At 47.9% G+C, this 22,125-nt stretch overlaps 2 protein-coding genes across 3 annotated transcripts in view; one reads left to right on the forward strand and one right to left on the reverse strand.

Annotated features, from left to right (window-relative positions):
• Positions 1–13,085, reverse strand: part of SPATA17 (spermatogenesis associated 17) — a 119,565-nt gene extending 106,480 nt beyond the window's left edge. For both annotated transcript variants that reach the window (XM_072140114.1, XM_072140113.1), the window contains exons 1-3: positions 12,971–13,085; positions 9,892–9,981; positions 9,199–9,280 (exon numbers count right to left, since the gene is read on the reverse strand). In XM_072140114.1, coding sequence (XP_071996215.1) covers positions 9,199–9,280; positions 9,892–9,981; positions 12,971–13,038 — 240 coding nt within the window. In that variant the 5' untranslated portion in view covers positions 13,039–13,085. The remainder of the gene's footprint in view (positions 1–9,198; positions 9,281–9,891; positions 9,982–12,970) is intronic.
• A 184-nt stretch (positions 13,086–13,269) lies between these two features.
• The window catches only part of GPATCH2 (G-patch domain containing 2), a 103,035-nt gene continuing 94,179 nt past the window's right edge, over positions 13,270–22,125 (forward strand). The window contains exons 1-2 of the mRNA XM_072140112.1: positions 13,270–13,427; positions 20,698–21,393. Of these exons, the coding sequence (XP_071996213.1) occupies positions 13,378–13,427; positions 20,698–21,393 (746 nt within the window). The 5' untranslated portion in view covers positions 13,270–13,377. The remainder of the gene's footprint in view (positions 13,428–20,697; positions 21,394–22,125) is intronic.

Genomic DNA, 22,125 nt, shown 5'->3' on the forward strand with positions numbered 1-22,125 from the left:
GAAGCAAAAATGAGTCTTCCGACCATCTGTACGAAATGTTATGTACTTAGCCGCCATGCGAGTAATCCTGGGGAATTTTGTTTCATTTAATATTCATTTTAACATCATAAAATCATAAATAATTAGTGTTATTTGAATTGCCTTCGCCCGATCCAAAGCAAATTGTCTGTGGAGAGCAGCAGGACTGGATTATTTATCAACAGTCTGGGCAATTAAGAAACAGTTGGCTGCAATATGTTATTTACAAATGAAGACAATGATGCCGTTCCCTCTTCTGCTCCCTCTATCCATTAGAGCCGGGGCGCTCGGCGCTTAATCAATGGGAAATTTGGAAGGGAACGTGGAAACCTTCAGCAAATCTATCCTGGGGGGTGTCCTGCTGCTGGGGCGCTGGGTGAGACAAAGATCAAACGATTGGTTTCCCTACAGCACCCCAGCAGGTGGAACCATGCATTACACCTTTCAATTGAAATGGAACCTGTTATCAGCAATTGGTCTAATAAACCACTACCAGAATATTGTCAAGCAGCGTAACACCATCTAGTTATTGTTTCTTTCATGATCGGAAAGCATGGTGGCTCAGTGGTTAGCATTACAGCCTTGCAGCGCTGGGATCCTGGGTTCAAGTCCCAGGATCAACATCTGCAAAGAGTTTGTAAGTTATCTCCGTCATGACTGGACATCATGGTGGCTCAGTGTCCTGGGGTCCTGGGTTCGAGTCCCCTGCAAAGAGCTTGTATGTTATCTCCGTGTTTGTGTGGGTTTCCTCCGGTTTCCTCCTACAATCCAAAACATACTGGTAGGTGAGCCCCATTAGGGACAGGGACCGATTTGGCAAGTTCTTTGTAGCGCTGCGTAATCTGCTATATAAATAAAGTAATTATTATTATGATCCAGTGTGGTGACATCATCTAGAAAAACAAATTTGAGCTGTAAATTGGTTGTATAAAGTCAAGGAGGAGGAGAGTTCAACAAAGAAGTCAGGGTAGGGAACTCTGAACGCCTCCTCCTCTGTCATAGAAATCATAGAGATCTTGTTAGTGATGTATCTGGATGCAGGACCATCAATTACAGTGAAGGGGAATTTCTGTGGAAGGGAGAGCTTGACTTCAGTGTAAAATCTCAGCCTCCTTGACTTTAAACAACCAATTTACATCTCACACTGGAAGTGCCACCCCACTGGACCATGAAAGAAATACGATCTGGAAGTGCTGCTTGCCAACATACTGGTAGTGGTTTATTAGGTCAATTTCTGCTGACAGGTTCCCTTTAAAGGAAATCGTAGTATCATAATATAATAGTTTATACGGTGGAAAAAAGACACATGTCCATCTAGTTTGACCAAGGAAGGGAAGGGATTGGATGAGGAAGGGATTTAAAATCTACCTTCAAAACCAAGGGCACTTACTCATAGATCCAGGCACAGTGACTGCGGTAATCTTCTTATATTTGTTATCCATGGCCTCCTTCCTAGCTTAGTCGATAGAGGCTCTGTGTCATTATGGCACATGGGCTGTGCTGGTTCCGAGTTCAAATCCCAACATTTACTTACCTTGCCCGCGGAGTTCACCGAAAGTGCATTGTCCGTGTATAATACACTGTGCCGCAATTCACTAAGATCGTGCGTCCGATATCCTGCATGTGTCGCTTCCCCGCTCAGGTCCCCGGAGTTCACCTTCTTCTTCCTGGTGCATGTAAGTGCTTTGTCTTGTGACACAATTTAAATGTTATATCCCGCGCTCAGTCCGAATCAGTCGGCACGCCCCCTATTTCTGTCTCATGAAAGCAGCGCAGCTGCGCCAAAATCCTATCGTGTGAGACACAATCCCAATGCAGATGCCTGTCAAAGCTGCGCAAGTCCCTGAAACAGACGAATAGTCCGACAAAAGTGCGATCTGCGACCCTTAGTAAATAAGCCCCATTGTCCATTTCCTGCTCCTCCGATGTTATTATGATCCGAGGTTGGACGTTCTCTATAGCTGAAGGTTACCCATCCCATAAATCTACTCTGAGCTCTTCCTCTCTCCCTATTATTATTAATACTAATAGATATCTCATCTTATTGATCACATTCATCAGAGTCTAATCCCGCAAACCTCTATTATTACGCCGCTATCATCTACATACCGTATCCGGTTTTCCAAGAAATGAGCTAACGCCGCTCCGTGATCTATGTCCTCATCTGGAAGGTGATTGAGGGCCGGATTGAATCGGGTGCGTTTGTGGATAACGAGGAAATTATTTATGGGACGGATCAGGGGGGGGGGGGCTTATTAAAGGCAGGGACAGGTGATAAGCCTTGTTTACCAGGGAAATGATGGAGATAAACTAACAAACCGCGGATGCGGAGGAAATACCAATCTGGCAGCCACTTTAAGAAAAACGGAGACTTGTAAAATAATCGCCCGCTGCCCTCCCGAATCTGTATGTAAAAGGTAACATTTAAGGAGACGCTGGCGTTTTGCATAGACCGGAGACCCGCAGAATAAATTCCAGCAGTCTAGCGATTATAATGTGATTAATGTTGTATTCTCTCCATCCAGCAATGGACAATGTGTTGTGTATTCATCTATTCAGAGATGTCCCTCTCCGGAAATCTCTAAAATCAGACGGAAGACTTATCTGTTTACACACACACACGTTTGATTAATGCACAGCCCCTCGCGTGACATTTCGGAGTGGACGCTTCACTCCATGTCCTGCTGCTGCCCAATACATCTTAATAGTATGAATCCCAGCGCGGCCTCGCAGGATCATCCCTACTGCTGAAACCCTAGAACAGTGATGGCGAACCTATGGCACTGGTGCCAGAGGTGGCACTCAGAGCCCTTTCTGTGGGCACTCAGGCCATCACCAGAGACGACTCCAGGTATCTTCCTGAAGTCCCAGGCAGCCCAGGACTTGCTGTGCACAGAGCTATTTTAAAGTGACAGCTCTACCTGGGACTATTTTCTGCTTTATTGGTGTCCTCAGGGGCTGGTATCAATGAAAACTGTGACAGAGAAGGAAGTATAAATCACAAATTAAGTTTCAGTGTTGGCACTTTGCGATAAATAAGCGGGTCTATGTTGTAGTTTGGGCACTCGGCCTCTAAAAGGTTTGCCATCACTGCCCTAGAAGAATAAAATGTATACGTCCGGTCATACAGTATGTATCATATACATGGAATGTATACGTCTGGCCATATGTATCATATACATGTAATGTGTACGTCTGGCCATATGTATCATATACATGGAATGTATACGTCTGGCCATATGTATCATATACATGTAATGTGTACGTCTGGCCATATGTATCATAATCATGGAACGTATACGTCTGGCCATATGTATCATATTCATGGAACGTATACGTCTGGCCATATGTATCATATACATGGAACGTTTACGTCTGGCCATATGTATTATATTCATGTAATGTGTACGTCTGGCCATATGTATCATATTCATGTAACGTATACGTCTGGCCATATGTATCATATTCATGTAATGTGTACGTCTGGCCATATGTATCATATTCATGGAACGTATACGTCTGGCCATATGTATCATATTCATGTAATGTGTACGTCTGGCCATATGTATCATATTCATGGAACGTATACGTCTGGCCATATGTATCATATTCATGTAATGTGTACGTCTGGCCATATGTATCATATTCATGTAATGTGTACGTCTGGCCATATGTATCATATACATGTAATGTGTACGTCTGGCCATATGTATCATATTCATGTAATGTATATGTCTGGCCATATGTATCATATTCATGTAATGTGTACGTCTGGCCATATGTATCATATACATGTAATGTGTACGTCTGGCCATATGTATCATATTCATGTAATGTATATGTCTGGCCATATGTATCATATTCATGTAATGTGTACGTCTGGCCATATGTATCATATACATGTAATGTGTATGTCTGGCCGTATGTATCTGAAACCTATCTTGTATGTAACCCGGGGACTGCCTTTACATGGAACGTGTATGCCTGGGCAAATGTATCATATTCATGGAATGAGACGCACGGTCATATGTATCATTCATGTAATGTGTTGGTCAAATGTATCATCTTCATATTGGGGCTTATTTACCAAGGGTAGCGGATCGCACTTTCGTCGGACTGTTCGCGGTTTCGGGTATTTATCAGATGTCCGTGCTGGGATTGTGTCGCACGCAATCGGATTGTGGCGCAGCTGCGCTGCTTTCATACGACACAAATCGTGGTGCGTGCCGTTGGACGATCCGACTGATTCGGACTGAGCGCGGGATTTAAGTTTCAAATTGTGTCGCAACCAATGCACTTATATGCACCAGGAAGAAGAAGGTGAACTCCGGGGACCTGAGCGGGGAAGCGACACACGCAGGATATCGGGCGCACAATCTTAGTGAATCGCGGCACAGGGCATTATACACGGACAATGCACTCTCTGTGAACTCCTTGGACCGGGTAAGTAAATGTGCCCCAATGTATATGTCTCGTCTTCTGTTACCTTCATGGAATGTAAAGGTCACATGTCTCATACTCATAGGATGTATATACTGTATCTGGTCACATGTTATCTTCATAGGATGTATACATCTGGTCTCATGTACCAGTGAAAAATTGATTTTATTCCAGGATAGCTGCCCAATTGGCTGTTCTTCTTCTGGTCCTCTGGGTTCCGTTATCGAGTTAGAGCCTGGGCCAATAGTAACACTCCTCTCATTTCAGCAATGAACCTCTCAGCATTCTCTCTTCTCTACTCTGAGTGAGTTCTGTATTAAACTACCCAAAGACCGCTACAGGTTTTCCTCCAGAGGTAGGAGTCTTTGGTGCGGCTCAATACAGACAGCTTAGGGCACAGCAGTGTGAGGACACACCCTCAGAGCACTAGAAGAAGTTACAATCCTGTAATATAATATCATATTTCACAGTCCTGCTGCTACTAACAACACACACAAAGGTCTGATTACACGTCTCTCCGGGGACAGTACTGAACACTGCCAGCAGAGAGCAGAGCAATGTGAAGACACATCCTCAGTCCCTCAAGTCTAGGTACAATCCTGGAATATAAATCCATGTTTCACAGTCATGCTGCTACTAACAACATACACAAAGATCTGATTACATGTCTCTCTTACTGGGCGCGGTCTGTATGGTCCCACCTTCTAGATCTCTGCCCGTCTCCTTCTATTCTCCACCAAATATAACCATATATAGATTATAGGGGCAGATTTACTTACCCGGTCCAGTCGCGATCCTGCTGTGCGTTGTCCGACGAGGATTCGGGTCCGGCGCGATTCACTAAGATTGTGCGTCCAAGTTCCTGCATCCGTCGCTTCCGTGCTGAGGTCCGTCGGAGTTCACCTTCTTCTTCCTGGTGCATGTAAGTGCTTGATCTTGCGACACAATTCTAAATGTTAAATTCCATGCGGCGTCCAAATCCGTCGGGTTATTCGCCTGGCCCGCCCCTCCGATTTCTGTCGCGTGCACGCCAGCGCAGATGCGCCTAAATCTGATGGCAATTCGGCGAAAAAACGGAAAACGTTGAGAAAGCCGACGAAAATGCGTCCGATATACCCTTAGTGAATGAGCCCCATAGACTGATGTGTGAAGCTCGTGTCATTCGAAACAGAAAACTACATCAGGGGGGATGATGATACGTGAAACCAAAAGATTCAATAAGGTCACAGAGTGAGTGCAGCTCCGCATCCCAGGACAGACAGCAAGATTAATAGGCTCTCATGTGACCTCGGCCCCCAAGCACGGAGCCCGTTCAGGGGTGCACTTACCCGCCCGCTCCTCCTAACTCGACAGAATCAGAGGAGATAGATCAGAGCCATGTTGACGCTGCACATATGGGTGCCGGATCTGATGAGCTTTTTATTTTCCGCATCAGTGCAACTTTTATTTCGCAATTTTGTATATGATCATTAGGGTGATTTATTAACGAGTAATCACACGCGTTTCGTGCATATGCTTTACCTTGTTTGCTGGCAACTGATACCTCTCCAGCTATTAGCGGCACAAAATGTTTAAAGTGACCTACAAATTCATCTCTGCGCTAGGAACGGAGGGAAGAGGGAAAACGAGTCTGAGAATCGATGGAGGGGATGGGGGCTACCGGGGGGGCTGGAGATATGCCGTGTCAGCGATTTTTACCAGGATCGTCCACCCGTGAATACTAATTGTTTTTATTTTCTAATGTAAACAGGGTCAATTGTCCTGACTTTCAGAACCTTCAGGGCGGACAGGGAACCACTTACCTATCCTGGACGACTTTGGTTGTCTTACTCACCCGCCACCTTTTACAGCCAAAGTCAATGAAAGTCAATGTCACGGGTGCTCCCGTGTCCCGCAATCCATCCTCCAGGCCCCCGCAGCTCCAACTTACCTGTCCATGATCCTGTTTAAAGGGCCAGCGCACCATTGATTGGTGCTGGCTATTCCCGGGATTCCTCGTAAGCCAGCCTCTTCCTGCACACCCCGCCGGATCTTCGTGCTTTGTGCCCTAGAGAAAGCTTTGTTCCTGGTGCCCTGTGCTGTTATTACCATTTCCTGTTGTGACCCATTATTGACTCTGATCCTGTGCTGCCTGTCCTGAGCTACCGCTACATCCCGACTCTGATCCTGTGCTGCTTGTCCTGAGCTACCGCTACCTCCCCGACTCTGATCCTGTGCTGCCTGTCCTGAGCTACCACTACCTCCCTGACTCTGATCCCGTGTTGCCTGTCCTGAGCTACCGCTACCTCCCCGACTCTGATCCTGTGCTGTCTGTCCTGAGCTACCACTACCTCCCTGACTCTGATCCCGTGTTGCCTGTCCTGAGCTACCGCTACCTCCCTGACTCTGATCCCGTGTTGCCTGTCCTGAGCTACTGCTACGTCCCTGACTCTGATCCCGTGCTGCCTGTCCTGAGCTACTGCTACGTCCCTGACTCTGATCCCGTGCTGCCTAACCTGAGCTACCGCTACGCCCCCGACTCTGATCCCGTGCTGCCTGTCCTGAGCTACTGCTACGTCCCTGACTCTGATCCCGTGCTGCCTAACCTGAGCTACCGCTACGCCCCCGACTCTGATCCCGTGTTGCCTGTCCTGAGCTACTGCTACGTCCCTGACTCTGATCCCGTGCTGCCTGTCCTGAGCTACTGCTACGTCCCCGACTCTGATCCCGTGCTGCCTAACCTGAGCTACCGCTACGCCCCCGACTCTGATCCCGCGCTGCCTGTCCTGAGCTACTGCTACGTCCTCGACTCCGATCCCGTGCTGCCTGTCCTGAGCTACTGCTACGTCCCGACTCTGATCCCGTGCTGCCTGTCCTGAGCTACTGCTACGTCCCCGACTCTGATCCCGTGCTGCCTGTCCTGAGCTACCGCTACCTCCCTGACTCTGATCCCGTGTTGCCTGTCCTGAGCTACCGCTACCTCCCTGACTCTGATCCCGTGTTGCCTGTCCTGAGCTACCCCTACCTCCCCGACTCTGATCCCGTGTTGCCTGTCCTGAGCTACTGCTACGTCCCCGACTCTGATCCCGTGCTGCCTAACCTGAGCTACCGCTACGCCCCCGACTCTGATCCCGCGCTGCCTGTCCTGAGCTACTGCTACGTCCCCGACTCCGATCCCGCGCTGCCTGTCCTGAGCTACTGCTACGTCCCCGACTCTGATCCCGTGCTGCCTAACCTGAGCTACCGCTACGCCCCCGACTCTGATCCCGCGCTGCCTGTCCTGAGCTACTGCTACGTCCTCGACTCCGATCCCGTGCTGCCTGTCCTGAGCTACTGCTACGTCCCGACTCTGATCCCGTGCTGCCTGTCCTGAGCTACTGCTACGTCCCCGACTCTGATCCCGTGCTGCCTGTCCTGAGCTACCGCTACCTCCCTGACTCTGATCCCGTGTTGCCTGTCCTGAGCTACCGCTACCTCCCTGACTCTGATCCCGTGTTGCCTGTCCTGAGCTACCCCTACCTCCCCGACTCTGATCCCGTGTTGCCTGTCCTGAGCTACTGCTACGTCCCCGACTCTGATCCCGTGCTGCCTGTCCTGAGCTACTGCTACGTCCCCGACTCTGATCCCGCGCTGCCTGTCCTGAGCTACTGCTACGTCCCCGACTCTGATCCCGTGCTGCCTAACCTGAGCTACCGCTACGCCCCCGACTCTGATCCCGCGCTGCCTGTCCTGAGCTACTGCTACGTCCCCGACTCCGATCCCGTGCTGCCTGTCCTGAGCTACTGCTACGTCCCCGACTCTGATCCCGTGCTGCCTGTCCTGAGCTACTGCTACGTCCCCGACTCTGATCCCGTGCTGCCTGTCCTGAGCTACTGCTACGTCCCCGACTCTGATCCTGTGCTGCCTGTCCTGAGCTACTGCTACGTCCCTGACTCTGATCCCGTGCTGCCTGTTCTGAGCTACCGCTAAGACCCCGACTCTGATCCCATGCTGCCTGTCCTGAGCTACCGCTACGTCCCCGACTCTGATCCCGTGCTGCCTGTCCCGAGCTACCGCTACGTCCCGACTCTGATCCTGTGCTGCCTGTTCTGAGCTACCGCTAAGACCCCGACTCTGATCCCATGCTGCCTGTCCTGAGCTACCGCTACGTCCCCGACTCTGATCCCGTGCTGCCTGTCCCGAGCTACCGCTACGCCCCGACTCTGATCCTGTGCTGCCTGTCTCGACCTCCTGCCTGTCCCCGACCACAAGTTTGCCTTATGATTCTGCACCTAGCTTTGTGGCGGGTTCTGATGAAAACCAGGTGCCACTTAGACTCCGCTCCCACGTGTCGGCTTACATCATCGTCCGCGGGGGTACAGTAGATCCACTACCCCTGGTACCTGACAGTCAATGAGGTTGCTGTGTTCAGAGGTGGGATCGAAATGTAGACATGTATCCCCTATTCACAGCATGCCGTCAGTCAGATCTCACGTCCCTGGCAAAACGGAGGGTCACAAGTTCTCCTGTGATCTGTGCTCTGGAGTCTGGAGACAAACTTACAAAAACTGACTCCTCAGTTTCCCCATCGCTGTCTCCAGCTCCACCAAAATAGTCCACAGTCCTGTTTTCCTGGTCACTCTAGCGGTGCAGAGGTAAATATGGCCATTATTCCTAGTGTCTTATACTTTTATCTGTAGCAGAGGGGCTTCACTACTGAGCATGTACATAAAGTGCAGCCACATTACACTAAAACCTAGTACAACCAGCTGTAATTATTACCTTGACTTTGCTCCGGAAGTATTTTCTTGCGCGATACCCGCGCCACCACTTCTGGATCACCGTCACCATCCTGTTCAGGTATCTAGAAAGACCATATAAAGGTATATATATATATATATATATATATATATATATATATATATATATATATATATATTATATGTATATGAGGAGACACATGATTGACAGGTACAGTAATTGGCATGAAAGGACTTTGATCATGTTTATCGTTTAGTTTTTAAAAATTAAGAAGGTGAAAAAAAATCACATTAAAAGCGTGTGGCTTGTTTCCTTACACTGCTGTGCTCCCTACCAGTGTTTTGTATTGTTCGTGGAAGGATTTGTAATTATACCTCTGTGTATGTTGATAGTAGCAGCAGGACTGTGAAAAATGGATTTATATTCCTGGAATGCATCTTCTTCCAGTGCAATTGCCAGCATATACTCACACTGCTGTGCTCTGTGCTGCCTGCAGCCAGCATTAGGTGCTGTTAGATGTGTAATCATACCTATGTTTATGTTGTTGTTAGATGCAGGACTGTGAAATTTGGATTTATGTTCCAGCATTGTAGCTTCTCTGTGTACATTGGGGGTGTGTCCTCACACTGCTGTGCAATCTCTGCATTACACTGCTTCCCAGCTCCTCCCTTGTGACATTAAGGGTTAACTATACATATATATCACCCTCATTACCTGAGATAGGCTCGGACTCGACATCCTCGAAACCAGCTCTGGATCACCACTGCTGCGTTATATTCCGTCAGTCTGTTCTCCTCCGCGTCTCTACAAAAGTAAAATAATGTTTCACGGCTATGGCGCTGTAGTATAATATCAATATGAGGGAGGACAGGGGGGGCCACAATATGAGAGAGAGGACAGGGGGGGCCACAATATGAGAGAGAGGACAGGGGGGCCACAATATGAGAGAGAGGACAGGGGGGGCCACAATATGAGAGAGAGGACAGGGGGGGCCACAATATGAGAGAGAGGACAGGGGGGGCCACAATATGAGAGAGAGGACAGGGGGGGCCACAATATGAGAGAGAGGACAGGGGGGGCCACAATATGAGAGAGAGGACAGGGGGGGCCACAATATGAGAGAGAGGACAGGGGGGGCCACAATATGAGAGAGAGGACAGGGGGGGGCCACAATATGAGAGAGAGGACAGGGGGGGCCACAATATGAGAGAGAGGACAGGGGGGGCCACAATATGAGAGAGAGGACAGGGGGGGCCACAATATGAGAGAGAGGACAGGGGGGGCCACAATATGAGAGAGAGGACAGGGGGGGCCACAATATGAGAGAGAGGACAGGGGGGGCCACAATATGAGAGAGAGGACAGGGGGGGCCACAATATGAGAGAGAGGACAGGGGGGGCCACAATATGAGAGAGAGGACAGGGGGGGCCACAATATGAGAGAGAGGACAGGGGGGGCCACAATATGAGAGAGAGGACAGGGGGGGCCACAATATGAGAGAGAGGACAGGGGGGGCCACAATATGAGAGAGAGGACAGGGGGGGGCCACAATATGAGAGAGAGGACAGGGGGGGGCCACAATATGAGAGAGAGGACAGGGGGGGGCCACAATATGAGAGAGAGGACAGGGGGGGCCACAATATGAGTGAGAGAGGACAGGGGGGGCCACAATATGAGTGAGAGAGGACAGGGGGGGCCACAATATGAGTGAGAGAGGACAGGGGGGGGGCCACAATATGAGAGAGAGAGGACAGGGGGGGCCACAATATGAGTGAGAGAGGACAGGGGGGGCCACAATATGAGAGAGAGAGGACAGGGGGGGCCACAATATGAGAGAGAGAGGACAGGGGGGGCCACAATATGAGAGAGAGAGGACAGGGGGGGCCACAATATGAGAGAGAGAGGACAGGGGGGGCCACAATATGAGAGAGAGGACAGGGGGGGCCACAATATGAGAGAGTGGACAGGGGGGCCACAATATGAGAGTGGACAGGGGGGCCCCAGTATGAGAGAGGACAGGGGGGGCCACAATATGAGAGAGAGGACAGGGGGGGCCACAATATGAGAGAGAGGACAGGGGGGCCACAATATGAGAGAGTGGACAGGGGGGCCACAATATGAGAGTGGACAGGGGGGGCCACAATATGAGAGAGAGGACAGGGGGGGCCACAATATGAGAGTGGACAGGGGGGCCCCAGTATGAGAGAGGACAGGGGGGCCCCAGTATGAGAGAGGACAGGATAAAAATGAAAGCAGTGTCATTATATGTTGCTCAGTTGCATTATGGGGTATTATTTGGGTCCATAGGGGAGTTGGCCACAGTAAGGAGCATTATACTATTTTGGGGCAAGTAAGGACAATATTATAATATGTGAAATGGGGGTGAAACAATGGGCATGGTTTTGGAAAAAAAAGGGAGGGAATTTTGTCCCTCTTTTTGTAGCCTAAAAGTTGGGAGGTATGCTAAAACTGTGAGGGGGTTCTACAAGTATTTCAAATATTAGTTCCCGGAGTCCCTTACAAGAGAATGCAGGGGATTGGACTGGACTAAGTTCTCCCTAAATGAACTTCTGGAGTCACGGAAGAGTTTACACATCTATTCCGGCAGTCATAGAGGCCTTAAAGGGAACCTGTCATCAGAAATTGGCCTAATTAACGATTACCAGCATGCTGTCTAGCAGATTTATACCTTCCATCTGCGTGGTTCCATCATCCACAAAATCAACTTTGATGTGAGATGTGAAATGGTCGTATAAAGTCAAGGAGGTGGGGAGTTTATCAAAGAAGTCAAGCTCTTCCTGCCTCTGAAAACCTCCTCTTCTGTGATTGACATCATGCACATCTGGAGATCTGGTTGGTGATGTCTCTGGATGCAGGAGCATCAATTTCAGTGATAGGGGCTTTCTGAGGGAGGGAGAGCTTGACTTCAGTGGTAAACTCTCCGCCTCCTTGACTTTATACAACCAATTTATACTCATTTCAAAGTAGATTTTCTGGATGATGCCACCACACTGGACTATCAGAGAAACATCATCCAGATTAGAAGGTGTGTCAGCTGCTTCACAGCATACTGCTAGTGGTTTAATAGGTCAATTTCTGCTGACAGGTTCCCAAAAGAGGAGTGTCCCCATCTTATAGGCTGGCCCTGACATGTAAAGTGGCGTGATTATGAGAAAAGGGGCGTGACCTGCCCAAAAAAAATGTCACACAAAGCAGAATCTGCCATTTTCCATAACACAAGTACATTCCCATCACTACTCCGTACACATCGGACACTTGTTTTCTGGGAATTTGGTTTGGCGGAGGTCCAATAGCCATAGATAAGTCACTTATCCCATGTTTAGAGTATAAAAAAATGATCATAGGTATAGTAACAAAAATGTATCATCTCATGTGATGGAATGCTGGGAGTTGTAGTCTTCTAAAAGTGATCTTTACATGTTCAAAGTACCTTTTCTTTAATTATAAGGAGCCAAATTAGATAATTTATTAACCATATTCAATGCACATTGTTAGCTATAACACAAAGTATCATGTGGGCAAAGAACTATAACTCCCATCATCATAAAAAAGCCTACTCTGAGCCTCCAAAAAAAATCCCACCTGCCTCGGAACTACATTTCCCATGATTCCTACAATCCGACTCCATGACAAGGAATCATGGGAAATGTAGTTCACTTTTCGCAGCCGCTCTATTTTTTCCTAGAAAGTTAGTTGTGGGCCGCTTTTTCTGGTCCCGGACCCATTGCACCCCCTAGTCCATTATTTTTTGGGTGCCGTCCCCTAAATTCACCTGCATCTCTGGAAATATTCCATGGTCAGCTCGGATAGACGGCGCTGAAGCTTCCCTAGGGTGGCCATAGCTCCGGTGTCTGGACGCGTCTCTATAGAGACGGGACTGTACCATTCCGGATAGGAGGGGAATTTGTAGATAATTCGTATTATTTCACCAAAACAATGTCAAAAATTGCAGGAATTGATGTAACGCGTGACAGATAAAATAGTTTCGTTTTGAAGCGTTACTGCGGAGAGGTTAGGCGGCGTCTATTTGGTTCCCATAGTTCTCAGTGTGAATGGTTCATTCCGACTTCCGCTCCCCTCCGCTCCGGGTCTCCGCTGCTGTTCCGGAAGCGTCATGGTGGCTCAGTCCGCTGCCTTGGCTTGGCTCTGATCCTGGTGCAGACATCTCAAGCTTTGTTCATGGTTGGCGTGGCCAGGAAACACATTCGAGCCAATAAAGGAACCAGCTGGTGAGTTCCGCTATCATGACTGCGTGTGTGGTCGGGGTCGGGCAGGAGGGGGTTCTGTCAGATTTGGGGGAGTGATTGCACCCCTGAATATTAAACGGTGAGAAATGGCATAAACCGAGTCATGTGGTAGTCACATTGTATATACACCATATATATATAGGGCTGCGTTCACACTTGGGTGCCATACCATATCTGCCGTACCCAGTACACCAGCGTCATAGTCACAGGGTCCCATCAAGGGGGCCGGGATTCAAGATTGAGTCTCTGTGCGTAATGAATGTGTGATGTGCATGGAGACGTAGTCGATCTGCCTGAGTATGGGTTGTTATTGTATAAAACCAAAAAAAATGCGTCTCTCTCATCAGTCAGGCGGCGGAACCCGACTACCGGTTGCGCTCATGTCTAATCAGGAACATTGTACCAGTGTTGGGTATTGTTAGCGCACAGTCAAGGATGTCGCTCAATTCAGGAGTAGTCCCTGTATTTAGTCCCTGAAGACTACAGCCAGTGTTACTTTATTATCACTAGAGAGATGTGATATCATTACTTTCAGGGTTTTAGTAGTAGCAGCAGGACTATGATATATGCATTAATAATCCAGGATTGCACTTGTGACGTGTCCTAACTCTGCTGTGCTCTGTGCTCTCTGCAGCCAGTGTTAAGTATTGTCCCTGGAGAGCCATGCAATCATACCTTTGTGTATGTCATTAGTAGCTGCAGGACTATGAAATATGGAATTATATTCCAGGATTGCAATGCTTTGTGCTTTGAGCTCCTCCCCAAATGTCTAAGTGAAAACTGTAGCCGACTTCCGGATTAATACTATAGCAGCCACTCAGAGGGTAAGGGCTTAGAAGCAGTGAGCTTAGATAAGCACAGAGAGCAGCAGTGCGAAGACACCCCAGCATTTCACTCCTAGAATATATAAATACATGTTTCACAGTCCTGCTTCTACTAATAACTGATTGCACATCTCTCCAAGGACAATCGCTAATTCTGGCTACAGAGAGCAGTGCGAGAAAACATCCCCCAGTAAAGCCCTGGAATATAAATCCATATATCACAGTCCTGCTGCTACTAACAACATACACGAAGGTCTGATTACACATCTCTTGGGACAATACATAACACTAGCTGCAGGCTACACAGTGTAAATATTGTGACTGCTACTGAATGGAGTGGCCCATCTGCTTCATTTAAAGGGGTTATCCGGGTCTTAAAATTTACTTGTGGCCGGGCTGGGGTGGGCTAGTTAAACATAACAAACATCTACTTGCCTCGTCTGGCGCTGCTGATGTCCCGCGCCGCGGTCTGTCTCTTCTGTGCGCCGGTTTGTATACAGGGGGCCGGCCGGAAGCTCCCATCCGACACCATCTCCCAGCGCTCACAATGCTGAGAGATAGGGACGGATGGGAGGAGCCGGCCACATCGCGGACCGGAAGTTCCCTGTGCGCGGCTTCTGTGCCCCTGTAAACAAACAGGGGCACGGATCGAAGGGACCGCCGGAGGAGGTAAGTACTTGTTTATTATGTTTAAATAGCCCGCCCCAGCCCGGCCCTCAGTAATTTTTAAAGCCCGGATAAGCCCTTTAATCACTGAAAAAGAGACCCCGATTCTAGTAATTGGTGGTGGTCCCAGCATTCGGGATTGTTATTCCCTATCCTGTAAATAGGGGATAACAATCTATGTTAGTACGACCCCTTTAAGGGATATTCTGAGTTTTTTTTTCTAACTTTTACTGGTCATTAACCAGTAACCATTAACTTGCCCACGGGGGCTGAGCACCACATGTGGAAGAAGCCTTAGGAGGTAAGCGGCTGACAGAAGGCTCGGGCCAATCGTCCCTGTGTAGGAGGGAGCCAGGGATGACGCCTTTCTGCTTTCATGGGCTTTTAGAAGGGACCCAGCGTGACACCTTTAGTAGAAGTCAATAGAAATCTATTGTATTGTCGGCCAGTTGATAATCTGCAGTCTCTTCTGACACTCCCATGGCTGAGCATGTTCATACTAAAAGGCAACCTGTCCCTATATTTTTTACAAATTAAGCTAATGATAGGTTCCCATACAGCCTATTAACTACCAAACACCCTTCTTTTAACTAAAAATAGTTTCCTTCAGATTCCCATAAAATATATTTTAGAATTTTTCCAGGGGTATCTATAGTGAGCCAGGGGTGTCCGTGGTCTCCTTGGGCTGAATGCAGCAGCTCCTCTTTATGCCTTCTCAGCGTGTCATGTGACCAGGATGACATCATCTCATCTCCTTTAGCTTTCTAACATTAGCAAACTGTACACCATGCATGTATCTGATCACATGTAATCCCAGCATGGACTTCTACTCCTCTCTGACCTCCATGCAAGCATGCTGTGATTTCATGTGACCGGATATATGCATGGTGTACAGTTTGCTAATGTTAGGAGGCTAGAGGACCTCGGATGATGTCACCCTGGTCACATGACATTACTGCTGGATTCTGAGAAAGCATGGGGAAGAACTGCTGGTTTCAGCCCAAGAAGGCCACGCCATCCCTCGACTCGCTATAGATATCCCTGGATAGCAGGTAAAATGATGAAGTTGAGTGAAACAATTTTTAGCTAAAAGAAGGGTTTCAGTTCGGTTCCCATATAGCCCTATTAACTGTCACTATCTTCTTAAAGGAGAACCTAGGATTAAAAAGCATTTCCCTTATGTTACAAAAATCAGTTTGTAAACTTACATGCAACTTACCTGATTCCAATGATAATAATGGGGCCCTGCGTATGCACTGCTCATTGCTACCAGTACTCAGGGACCGTCTGCCAATATTCAACTACAGACCTATACAGCTCTGTAGGAAATACTGTGTTTTACTCCGTACCTTGTTGGATCATTGAGAGAGAGCTCTGTTACATCATTCAGGACTCCATGTCATGTAACCAGGGTGATGTCATCTAAGGTCCTTTACACCCTTACTTTTGCAAAATCTATTCAATGTATGTATCTGATCACATGAATTCACAGCAGCCTCCATGGAGGATGGCGAGGAGTAGAAGTCCATGGATGCAGCTGTCATTTCATGTGATCAGATAAATACATTGGGATGGATTTTGCAAATGTAAGGGGACAAAGGACCTCCGATGACATCACCCTGGACACATGACATGAAGTGCTGAATGAGAAGGGGCATGGGACATAGGGAGGAGTTACTGGACTCGACCGAGGAGGTTACGCTCCCTGTGACTCGCTGCTGATGCCAGGTAAGATAACAAAGTTGATTTTATGGGGATGTGATGGAAACAATATTTAGCTATAAGGTTACTAGGGCTCTATAGGAACCTGTCACCAGCTGTATCTGTGAAAAATGTGGTGACAGGTTCCCTTTAAGAATAGGAAGGAAGCCGCTGCCTAGACCTGGTGGTTTATCTGCCTGGGAACTAAATGATGAGCGATGGTAAGATCCAACTAAATCAGGCTACTCTGTGTTCACTGCACAGATCTCAGAGCACAGCAGTGTGAGGACACCCCACGATACACATGGCCATGCTACAGTCCAGGAATATCCTAGGAATGTGTGTCGCAGGCTCAGACACCGCACAGATTGTTTGTTCTTCTCCTTTTATGACGCTGTTCTGACTGTGACTTTGCTCCAGTGATCCGGTTCTGGTCGGCGGTGACGTCTGGGATCATTGTGTATTGTTACATAACAACCGTTTCCAAAGCAAATGTGACATTGCAGGTAGCGACACTGATAAGTCACCCGCCAGTGCACCCAACCATCCTGATATATAGTGTCCAGGCGTTAACCCTTCAAGGACCAGGCCATTTAAAAAATAATAAAAAAAATAAAAAAAATTTTACATTCCCCTTCTTTAAAAATTCATAACCTTTTTGAAATTTTTCCCTGTACAGAGCATAATATATTGTCCTCCTTAGTGTTTTTAATATTCTGTGCTGTGTACTGGGAAGCGGGAAAAAAAATTCCACATGGAAATTGCCTGAATAAAAGCGGATGCGTCCAAATAATTGCTGTGCGCTCCAAATAATGTCTCCAAATCTCAGAGATGCCAAATTTATACAAGTTTTTAAAGTTTTGATAGACCCAAAAAATTAAAACTTTTGGTAAAAAAAATAAATTTCTTCATTTCAACATATTCTGACGCTAATAATTTTTCACGCTTCGGTGTTAGGTGTGTAAAGTGTAACTTTCTCGGGGAGGAGGAGGGGGGTCGACGGACAGGGGGTATTGTGCTCATCACTGCACGGATGGCTTTATTGATAGCATTTAGCTGGTTAACACCCGTGATTGGTGCCTGCATTATGCAGCAAACACCCGATGTGTATGAAGAGCCCTCTTCACCTACCTGTGGAGGACTTATATGTACTATGTGCAGTCATTAAAAGTTGAAAGGGATTGTCATGTGGGTATCTTAGAGGAGAATGGGGGTCTTCTGCTCAGGGACCTCAGAGCTGACTCCCCGAGACTGTGTTATGGCTCCCGCCCCCGACTCCCCGAGACTGGGCTAAGATGTGACCTCATTATATAGGTTATGTGTCGCGTGGTATTCCTATACGGTGGGATAGATCTCCTATAGACGTCTCAGCTGTAGCCCGTTCTGACACTTGGCTGCTAATCTCTCCAGGACGACGCAGTCCTCTTCCACTGCAATGGTTGTGGATTGATAAAGACTCTAATAAATTGCCCTCATCCAGAATTGTGAATGAACAATTTGTTTCCTGAGCCCTTTTTTTTTGTTGATGTCAAACTCATTAATGCCAAGCCGGATAATGGCGTCGCGGGCACAATAGCTTGTGGATGAAAGGCCGGCTGGCACCTGGCGCTGCTTTTCATGATATTCCGGCAGGGGAAGCCCCGTGCCAGATACGATCCGTTGTAGGAAGACACAACAATATTCTGCCTCGCTCGCTGGTGACAAGTGACATTTGTGGCTTTAGCAATCTTAATAAGCAGCATATCGGCAATGCCGGCTCCGTATGCTACAGCTCGCTTACTCATAGTGGAAGCTGGGGCTTTGTGTGGTGTACCCATATAAAGGGCATCTGCCGCCTTGGGTAACCAGGTAGCTGACATTTAGCTGTGTGTGGCAAGACATTGCCAATGATGGACATCCCCTGGACACTATCCGGTCCAGAGATGTTAGAGAGGTATCGCTCCGTCATGATTGTGTCCTGAACCTTCTGTCCATATTACAGACCTATAAGTTCTCTGTATGCTCCGAAGTGGTTCACAGATGGTGGCATCACTGCCGAGGATGCGCTAGTCCAATGATGGCAAACCTATTCAACACCGAGTGCCCAAACTACATCCAAAACCCACATATTTTTCACAAAGTGCCGATTTGCCAATTTAAACAGTAGCTTATTACTCCCTGCTCTGTCACATGTTTAAATTGTATAGGCACCTGAGGACACCAATGTAGTAGAAAGAAGGGTTATCATTGTAGCTTCCTTCTAGGGTCCTGGGCTGCCTGGGACTGCAAGAGGCCTTGAGTCCTTTCTGGCGAAGTCTGCGGTGGGGTGATGGCAAGGGTGCCCATAGAGAGGGCTCTGAGTGCCACCTCTGGCACCCGTGCCATAGGTTCGCCACCACTGCGCTAGTCTTTCACATGTGACTGCTGAGGCCGGTAAATGGCCAATGGCGGTCATGGGAACCACTTCCATTACTGATGAACCAGAAGCAAAGGGAATGAGGGCTATACAACAAGGAGAATTGGGTGAGACCTTTCTTAGATATTATTGATATTCATAGTGAAAGGCCTCTATGGCACAAGGTGATTTAGTAGCTGATACCTTGGACCTTATGAAGGAGACAAAAAGTGAAAGAACGGTCATCAACCCACCTTTCGAAGTCCCTATCACCTTCCAATTGTCTTGGGAGTTAAGCAGGGATCCTGTGAACACAACGCCTATATCTTCTGCTTCTGATTTTGTCGGGAAATGAAGTGGTGCACGGGTGGTGACTTCACTGCAGATGATGAGTTAGTCTCACATATGTGACTGCTGAAGCCGTTGAATGACCCACGCCAGTCATGGGAGCCTCAACCCTTCCATTGTGGATGAACCAGAAGTACGTAATAAGGGCAGAGGGAATGTTTAGAGAACCACCTCAAATATTAACAACATCCATAGTAAAAAGGATCTTTGGCTCGAGACAGATTTGGATACCTTGGAGAGTAGGAGCTTACGAAGTAGACGCAAAGTGAAAAGAATGGCCAACAGAAAGTCCTTATCACCTTCCGATGGTCTCTGGGGATAAGCTGGGAACAACCCCTTGTGACGTCTTCTATGAACGCAACCCCTATCTCTTCTGCTTTCATCATGGGAAGCTTAATTCCCTATCAACTGGAAGCAAACGGAATGAGAACAGAGGGAATTTGAGGGGAGGGGAAAACCTTGATGAGCAGGAGCTTACCTTGAGATGGAAAGTAAAAAGAATGGAAATCTATCCACCATCCTAGGTCCCCAGCACCTTGACGTTGGTAAGAGATGTATCTCTCCATCAGTCTTGTATCTCAAATCTTTGGTCTTGTGGGAAAAGAGCACCAGGCCTTAAAAGATAAAACAGAGTCCATACGTGTCTGCATAATGGACCAACCCTTGGCCCCTCTGCTTTTGATTTCTTCTGGACCTGAAGTTGTTCATGAATGGTGACATGACTATTGACGAAGCTCTAGTTTTGCATGTATGACTGATGAGGACGGTGAATGGCCCACATCGGCCATGGGAGCCTCATGTCATTCATTATAGATGGACCCAGACCCAGTGTCGATGGGGAATGGGGGAATCTGGAAGGTAAGTATTCTTCCCTGAGTCATGAGTGTTTTTTCTGGTTTGCCTGCAAAACCCTTTATAAACATTTTTAAGGGTTTTCTGGCCGAATGAACCACTGATGGTCCGAAGTGACCGGTGAGGCTACCAAGTGTCAAACCCCAAGACCTACATTATGGAAAGGTCATTAGTTGTGTGTCCAGAAAACCCCTTTAAATGGATGTGAGCCAGACAAGAGAGTGGAATGCAGCTATCACATATCTTCTCTGACACGTGTGTCACAGCCTGGCCAATTCTTTTTACCCCCAACATCAATATTTTAATGCAAAAATTTAGGTTAGAATTTTAGGTTGTAGCCTAGTCCTCCAGAAATTGTCAACTTTGACAGATGTCAATAAGAAAAACCACCGTTTGGGTATTTAGAGTAAATATGTCCTCATATTTTGCATATATTTTGACTTTTGTTATGGTTTCTTTTACCCCTTCGTTTGTTGTATCTCCATAGGCATTTCAGTAGGACAATGGAAGAGCTTGTCCATGACCTTGTGTCAGCGCTGGAAGAAAGCTCTGAGCAGGCCCGAGGATGCTTTGCCGATACAGGAGATCACTCCCGAAGCATTTCATGTCTCCTCAAGCGGCAAGCGCGCAAACGAAGAGGAAGGAAAAGACGTTCCGATAACACCCATCACCCATGGGAAACCGGGCATTGTCTAAGTGATGGCTCCGACTCCAGTCTAGAAGAACAAAGCAAGGACTACCGAGAATGTGCCAGTAATAATAAAAAGGATAGTGACTCTGATGATCAGCTCCTATTGGTTAAAAGGAGAGCCTCATCAAATATTAACAATATGCGTAGTAAAAGGCCCCTGTGGCACGAGTCCGATTTAGTAGCCGATACCTTGGCCAGCAGGACCTTGCGGCGGAGACGGAAAGTGAAAAGAATGGCCATTGACCCACCATCGGATGTCTCTAGCACCTTGACTCTGACCCGAGATCAAACGATGGACAACGACTCCAAACATTATCTGCACCTAGAGATGTCCAAGAATAAGGTGAAGAAGAGGAAGATTGCTCCTCCGAGACACGGACCTGAGATTCCCGATGAGGGAGTGGTGGTGGAAGGAGAGGAGCTTGGTCATGGAACCAAGGACAAGATGGACTATGAAGAACAGAAGGGCTCGGATGAAAACATGAGCGACAGGTGATTTAGGGGAATGATATTTGGGAATCTGAAGATGACCCTTCGGGTTGTAGGTTAATCTATGGGTCCTAGATGATCCTCACATTTCTAAAGCGGTGGTCACCATCCTTCAGTAATCTGAGGGGCACAGGCTCATTGCATGTACATAGGAAAAATCTGTGGCCGGGGTCCTGAGGTCCATTGCATCCGATCTTGCCGTGTTTTACAGGGGGCAGATAGTGCAGTTGGGCAAGAGAGGTTCACCTAAAGCTAATTTGCATATTAATAAGATTCATGTCCCAGATATTCTCAGGAAAGTCATGCTTATGATGCAGGGTGCGTCACCTACAAGACAACGGGGGTCATTTACTAAGGGCCCGATTCGCGTTTTCCCGACGTGTTACCCGAATATTTCCGATTTGCGCCGATTTCCCCTGAATTGCCCTGGGATTTTGGCGCACGCGATCGGATTGTGGCGCATTGGCGCCGGCATGCACGCGACGGAAATCGGGGGGGCGTGGCCAAATGAAAACCCGACGGATTTGGAAAAACCGCCGCATTTAAAACAAAAAATCTGTCGCGGAGCTTGCACTTACCTTCACTCAGCCCGAGCCGGTGAACTCCAGCGCATTCCGATGCTTTTCAGCGCAGCAGCGCCACCTGGTGGACGGCGGAGGAACTACCTTTCTAAATCCCGGCCGGACCCGAATCCAGCTCAGAGAACGCGCCGCTGGATCACGAATGGACCGGGTA

The sequence above is a fragment of the Engystomops pustulosus genome, chromosome 3 (assembly GCF_040894005.1).
Source record: "Engystomops pustulosus chromosome 3, aEngPut4.maternal, whole genome shotgun sequence".
In the NCBI taxonomy this organism is placed as follows: domain Eukaryota; kingdom Metazoa; phylum Chordata; class Amphibia; order Anura; family Leptodactylidae; genus Engystomops; species Engystomops pustulosus.